We start from the raw sequence: 7214 nt of genomic DNA on the forward strand, positions 1-7214 counted from the left end.
CAATTCTTTCAATCAAAATTCATCGAAGCTCGATTTTGCGTTTGACGTCGTCAAGTTAATTGGGAAATGGCTCTGTGGACGAGCTCTTCAACAACGGTTGGAGGAGTTGACGACGCAGAGAGTTCACGATAGTTGAGGGAGGCGCCTCCTTGGCGCCTTCCCTTCACAATATAGATGTATTTTCGTAATACTAACAAAAAATAAATGTGGATTAATTTTTCGATATAATCACTAATTTTGATTTTGGAACTAGTGAGTGTTTTGTGAAATTTTATAAGTCATGAACTTTTGTTACTATTGCAATTTTCAATAGTGGACTTCTTGTATAATTTTTATATCGTATACTATTATGGTAAAACATCGTGAGTGATTTTTGTTTGAAGTTCTTAATGGCCGCCAAAATCTCCATTTCCAAAATTGCTTAAGCTTACTCTTTCATCTCTGAACTCGTCGTTTCTCCTCAAAACGTTAATTTGAGTTATCTTTCTTGGGACAGAGAGTATTAATTTGACGAATGTTTAAATTTCACAAACAATTTAATTTGATTTTAAATTGTCAGTTAAGTAGGGTATTAATTTTATTTAAAAGCAAATTAATTAATTTTGGTCGGAAATACAACAGCTCAAAGTTGGAGTGAAGAGAAACTCGAAGATCAAACAATGGCCGCCAAAATCTCCATCTCCAAAATTGCTCAAGCTTCCTGCTTTCATCTGCGAGCTCGTCGTTTCTCCTCAAAACCACACTACTCTTCCTCCTCCAAATCGCAGCGGCAAGACTCCAATTTCGGCTCCGACGCCGACGACGCCGCTGTCCCCACCGCCGGAATAAGCAAGCCCCTTTCTGAAATTCTCAAGGACTTGAACAAAAAGGTCCCCGAATCGCTTCTCAAATCCCGCTCCGAACCCTCTGGCTTCTCAATTCGATACGTTCCTTGGTATTTTCCCTCTCTCCATCTCCTTTTCTTCTCAATTTGGAAATCGAAGTTCTCGTTTTGTTTTTCAATTCAAGCTTCTATTAACTTTGCAGGCATGTATTGAATCGAATTCTGAACCTACACGCACCAGGTATGCGCACACACTATATCAGTATTAGGGTTTAGGGTTTAAGAAGATGGACTGGAAAATTGGGGATTTTCTGAAGCACTTGATTATTTTGTCAATTTGGATTGAATTGATTGATTCTTGTCCACTTTAAAGGGATTGGATTGCAGAATTCCTCAGAATTAGTTCAATTATTTATAATTGTCAATCATAAAGAGTGAAAGCAGTTTGCAATCTTCTGTTTGTAGAATGGTCTGGTGAGGTTCGCAGCATCACTTACTCAGCTGATGGCAATTCTGTATCGGTCGTCTATCGCGTCACACTTTATGGGACTGATGCAGAGGTATTGTTGCCTTTCTCATTGTATGGTAATGTGGATGATGTGTTTAGTGATGAAGAGTGTGTGCACTGCTTTTGATCTTGCTCTCGTCTTAATTGTTATTTCGTGGCTCCACTTATCAACAATACAGATGATGTGTTTGTAGCTTAACTTTGTATGCAGTGTTAGTTTCAAGGCCGGAATGTAGAGGACTCCGTTGAATCCATAGCTCTGGACTTTAGTGCTAAAGAGTTTGTCAGCTTGCTTTTGTTCTTGCTCTCGTCTTGGTTGTGATTTTGTGGCTTGTTACCAAGAATTCAGCTGATGCGTTTATAGCTTGGCTTCGACTGCTGTGTTAGTTTCAAGGCCAGAATGTAGAGGGCTCCTTTGAATCCATAGCTCCTAGACTTTAGTGCTAAAGAGTGTGTCAACTGCTTTTGATATCTCTCTCGTCTTAGTTGTGATTTTGTGGCTCCACCTACCAACATTACCTACTTAGAATCTTGTGAGGATTCTTGCTATTGTTTTTCGAATATGAATCCCCGATTCCCAGTGAACTTATATGTCTGAATTGTGTGATCAAATGAATTTGGTCCTATATGTGCTTTGTCAAGTCGAATATATAGAGATATACTCTACCAAGTAAGCCCACAAACTAGTTGAGGCTCTTGTCCGATGTCATTTTCATCCTTATCCTAACGACGTGGTTTGTTTCATATGAAGTAGATATTCAGGGAAGCAACAGGCAGCGCTTCAGCTAGCGACACAAGCTTCGGGAGTCCTGTCCAAAAGGCAGAAGCAATGGCATTTCGCCGAGCTTGTGCTCGCCTAGGGCTGGGACTTCATCTTTATCATGAAGAATTGGAGTAATGCAGGTATAAGCCAGAGCAACTCGGGGCTATAGCGTGTATATGCTTCTTTCGAAACTCGGTGGATTTGATCTCTTGCTTTTGTATGTAATCGCATTTACAAAGCCATGTTTCTTTCAGAGAACCTCCTAATTTTCCCAAAAATCCAGGAGGAGATTCTTTAACTTGAAAGAATTGGTACAGATGTAGGATACTTATCCAAAAGTTTTCGTGACTCAATCATGGATGATGGAATCATCAAAGATTTGACCTTTTTTGAACTATGTTTGTACCCAATTAGAGTGATCAATGTTAGCACATTATCATGAATGTTTGTTTTGTTACAAGTTTATTTCTTGGTAGTTAAAAGGATTTTAATCATTTTGTTTGTGAAAAATTGGAATAAAATTGACAAATTAACAATGGAGAGAGAGAAATTTTGAACTATAAATGTTTTGATTTGCGATTGCATTTCATATCCAAGCCAAGACCCATTTAGTAAAATAGGTTGTTTCAGCCCTCAAAAACGATACATCAACAATATTTCATACCCAATTTATAAAAACATAAAAAAAAATTACATTTCTTGCAAATTGCAATTTGACTCATTGTCGAAAGGACAAAAATGCACATTATATGTGATTATATGTCAACAACTGTTGGTTTCCGGCCAACTTCCTAGTAATCGAACATAGCTATCAGCACCAAAAAAAAACTTAGAAGTTGCATTAAATGAAATTTACAATATAAGTAAAATATATTTAGGTCTTGATCAAGATAATTTCGATACAATTCACATATTTGATACGCGTTAGCATTTGTTATAAATTAGTGTGTGATTGGTATTTCTGTCCAAACCATACTCAAATGTATTGGAGCTGGGTAATGAGCTTCTTCTTCTTCTCTTTCAAGGTATGTTCTTAATCATCCTTCTAAATTTATTAGTTTAATTTCATAAAATATTATCATGCTTGCTTTGATATATTTAATTATATGTATATACAAATTAGTCAAATACTAGGCAATCTTCGATCATTTACATCAAACTCAAACCCAATTTTAGTACTCACACTAAAAAATAGTTTTACTCCAACCATTCACACTAAATTCAAATTTTACACTATTTTTGAGTTTTTCTCTCACAAAATTTTTGCAATAACACCATATTTGGTGTTACATAAAAAAATTCAAAAATGGGTATGAGTTTGGGGTATGGTTGAAGAAATTTTCTACGTCAAATCTCATTTTTGGTGTATGGTTAGAGATGGTCTTAGAGATTGTATTGAATTGCAGTGTCGGTATGCAAACACACGTGGAAAAAGGAAGGGTTTAAGCTTTTACCAGGTTATAAAATTCTTTTTTATTTATGTAATATCGTCGAATTTTTGATATTTTGTGTGAAGAGTTGTGCAAACGCCCTTGCAACAGAATATACGAAAATTACTGTATCAAAATTGAACTCGGAAATTAGAATATATACCCATATCAAAACAAATTTATGCATCCGCCCCTGCTTCCATGTTCAACGTGGTTTTGCTTTTCGAAAATTGTGGTACGTAGGAATTTGTGTTCACTTTAATTGAGGGGACATTTTGAAAACATAGAGATTGAAAAGTGGGAACTTAATTGCATATATTGAAATTTCAATCTAATTTGAAACTTATGTAATAGGTTGTGATTTTAGGTGCAATGGACTGATTCAATATCAACGCTACTTTTTCTTGACAATAAAATGGTTCGATCGTTTACTAAAAATCAATTTCAACACCCACTCGATTTTATATATATTTAAGTTGAATAATACGAAATATTGGGAAATGGTGGTGACTTATGTAATGGTTACATTATTCAATATGTATTATCATTGGAAAAAGAAGAGTAAACATTATACAAGTAGTATGAGCTAGTTTATTGTTCCCTTCAATCAAGCCAAATATAAATCACCATCTCAGTATTTATATACTATAAAAAAACAACCAAAAAGAAGATGAGATCCAAGTCTTTGTTGTTATTATGTGGAAATTTCATGAGTCGTGAGGCTTTATATTTCGTGGAACGTCATCTTCGGTTTGAAAAGTTGAACCTCAAATTGATAGGGTGATTACAACGAATGATATTGACCCATTCTCACATTTCTTTTTTAATAATTAAGAATACTATAATTAAAGAGATTATTTGTAAATGATCAATCAAATTAATATTGTTAACAACCAAAAGGATTAATGACTTTGTTTAGAAGATTCCATTGAAGACAAATCTAGATGGAGTAGTAGAGGGCCGACCCCACGTCCGATTAAAAAAACTGAAAAACTCCATTAAATTTGGTTTTTGAATATACCGCAGACTTTATAGTACAATATATAGTTTAACCCCATTCTTTTAAAATTGTGCTCATCTTGTTCTTTGCCGTCATTCATTGCTTGTTTATGTTTTTCGATGCTAATCTTGTTCTTCGCTGTCATTCATTGCTTATTTCTGTTTTTCGACGCTAGTAACGACATTATTTCACTCTCACGTGTTCTATTTATGAATCCGCTATTGCCATTGGCATTTGCATAAAAACAAAATACTATATGAAATTTTATAAATATAATTATAGGATGATTATCATTTGAAGACATTTATGTTTACTCAATAATATATTTAAAAGATAATTTTGTTTAGCTATAGCTACTAGTAATATTTCGGTTGTGTTTTTATCTTGTTTATTGCATAACTAAGCTGGCTCTTTTTTTCTTTCTTTTTTTTTTTATATTTAATTTGAGAAACGTTTTTCACTGTTTAATACATTAGCTTCTTTGCTAAGATTTATGAATTTATATTTGTGCACAAGGTAGAAAAATACAATATTATGCCCTCAAAAGTCATAAACAATCAATGCTAGATCAATAAGGTCGGATCTCAAAGTAAACGCACAAACAAGTCTTTTTTTAGTACTAGTACCATTAATACTACAACATATAAGTATGAATAAGTAATATTTTATAACTAAATTCAAATAATTTATAATTAACAGTAATAGTTTATTAAACATTAATTGAATTAATTATTAGACAAAATCTCATCTAGAACGTCCACGAATAAAGTTATTATGAGTAGACCTGTCCAAGGTTTATCGAACCGGCGGTTAACACTGGAACCGTAATCGCCGGTTACGGTTCCGAACCGCAACCGTGAGAATTTATCCAAACCGAAATCGTAAATGTTTAAACCGTGGTTCGGTTCAGGTTCAAAATTTTTCGAACCGAAACCATGCCGGAACTGCGAAAAACCACCGAAAAACCGTCAAACCAAGCCAAAACCGTAAAAAACCATAAAAACCGCCGGTGGTTTTGAACCGTAACCGCAAAACACTCTCGCGGTTCAGTTCAGGTTCGGCAATTTCCAAAACAAGAACCGACGGTTCCGAACCGCGGACACTCTAATTATGAGCAATTAATTATTAATGCTGACGTAAGCAAAATTTTATGTGAAATAAGCAATCGTGACTCTCTATAACTCATTATTGCATTCACACGTTGCTCAAAAAGAAAAATTACTTTTTTTATAAAAGAAACTTTTTGTTCAAAAAAAGAGAGAACTAAACCGTGTGATATGGGATTAGACCCTACTTTGACGAATAAATTAAGTTTATTTATTTTCATAAAATTATTATTTATTCCATTATAACAGTTTCCGGATTTTGGCAAAGTTAGGTTCTGAAGATGAAAAATACTCCCTCCGTCCCCGAATACTTGACACGGTTTGACCCGGCACAAGTTTTAAGAAATGTAATGGAAAGTGTGTTGGAAAAGTTGGTGGGATGTGGGTCATACTTTTAAAGTATTAGTTTTATAACAAATGTGAGCAGGAATGAGTTAGTGAAATATGAGGTCCATTACCAAAAATGAAAAAAGTGAACTGTGTCAAGTATTCGGTGACAGACCGAAATAGCAAACTGTGTCATTCGGGACGGAGGGAGTAATAAAAAATTGTGATCACTAATTAAAATATATTTTTGAGAATGATCACTTATAGAATTTACTGTTTGGGCCTTGAAATATTCCCTAAAATATCACGGTTCATTATCAATACACATTATTTTAATATGTATGTAATCTATGATGGATTTGTTTTGTGGTGTATTTTATTCAATATACTGAAATAGTTTATATATTGAGATAATTATATTTAATAAAAATTAACTGAATAAACTAAATTAATAATACTGATAATTTTGATTTTATCATAGACTACACATATAATACAACTAAGTCAAATAGAGTATTACTATGATTTAGTCTATTCGTAAAATTACTTTAAAAAATAAGCTATGAATAAAAAAAATACACAACCACACAATTATTTGGGTGGTGCCTGAAAATTGAAACTACAAATTACTAAAACTAATAAAGCATGCCTTAAAATTACAACTTATAAACTTTAAATTTCATATATTTATAATTTGGCGTGGATAAGAATATAAGATACTTTAGTATTATAATAGTAATATTATTATTATTATTATTATTATTATTATTATTATTATTATTATTATTATTAGTATTATTATTACTTGACCATATTATATACACTCGTCTACTTTTCTATTGATGACATGTATCTTCCTCGAAATTATATTGAATGCGACTGTTCATTTATGAGGTAGTACGTTGTCCATAATTATTTATTTATTTTTTATTTGAAACAATTATGTTTGTTAACAGTTCACACCATAATCCATCACGTCGTGGTCGATACCATACTATGCACATTTAGATTCCAAGTTTAATTAATAAAATTACAATTACAATCACACGAATAATCCATCCACTTTAAATTAATTTTGTCATTGTATAATTTAATTTACCATTTATTCAATTGTATCCAAGAGAATAGAAATATGGACTATCATCTTTGATACCATTTAAACATATACTCCATCTATCTCCAAAGAATATGCATTTTAGATTCGACATGATTTTTAATATAAATTGGTAAAATAAGAGAAAAGTAGAGACGAAAAAT

General features: G+C 32.8%; 1 protein-coding gene across 1 annotated transcript; it reads left to right on the forward strand.

Annotated features, from left to right (window-relative positions):
- The first annotated feature begins 600 nt into the window (after positions 1-600).
- RAD52-1 (cobalt ion binding protein) lies at positions 601-2537 on the forward strand. Its single transcript, XM_048094783.2, has 4 exons — positions 601-934; positions 1027-1064; positions 1289-1383; positions 2086-2537. Exons 1-4 carry the CDS (start codon positions 660-662, stop codon positions 2227-2229), a joined length of 552 nt encoding a protein of 183 aa, XP_047950740.2. The 5' UTR covers positions 601-659; the 3' UTR covers positions 2230-2537.
- Positions 2538-7214: the final 4677 nt, after the last annotated feature.

This window comes from Salvia hispanica, chromosome 4 (assembly GCF_029641045.1).
Source record: "Salvia hispanica isolate PSC_SH4W2 chromosome 4, Shi_PSC_v1, whole genome shotgun sequence".
Classification (NCBI taxonomy): domain Eukaryota; kingdom Viridiplantae; phylum Streptophyta; class Magnoliopsida; order Lamiales; family Lamiaceae; genus Salvia; species Salvia hispanica.

Bases quoted from the DNA above. Each gene is read 5' to 3' on its own strand.
- RAD52-1 (XM_048094783.2), top strand. From the start codon at position 660: ATGGCCGCCAAAATCTCCATCTCCAAAATTGCTCAAGCTTCCTGCTTT. The intron at 935-1,026 runs GTATTTTCCCTC...TTAACTTTGCAG, and splicing joins TCAATTCGATACGTTCCTTG to GCATGTATTGAATCGAATTC. The intron at 1,384-2,085 runs GTATTGTTGCCT...CATATGAAGTAG, and splicing joins TTTATGGGACTGATGCAGAG to ATATTCAGGGAAGCAACAGG.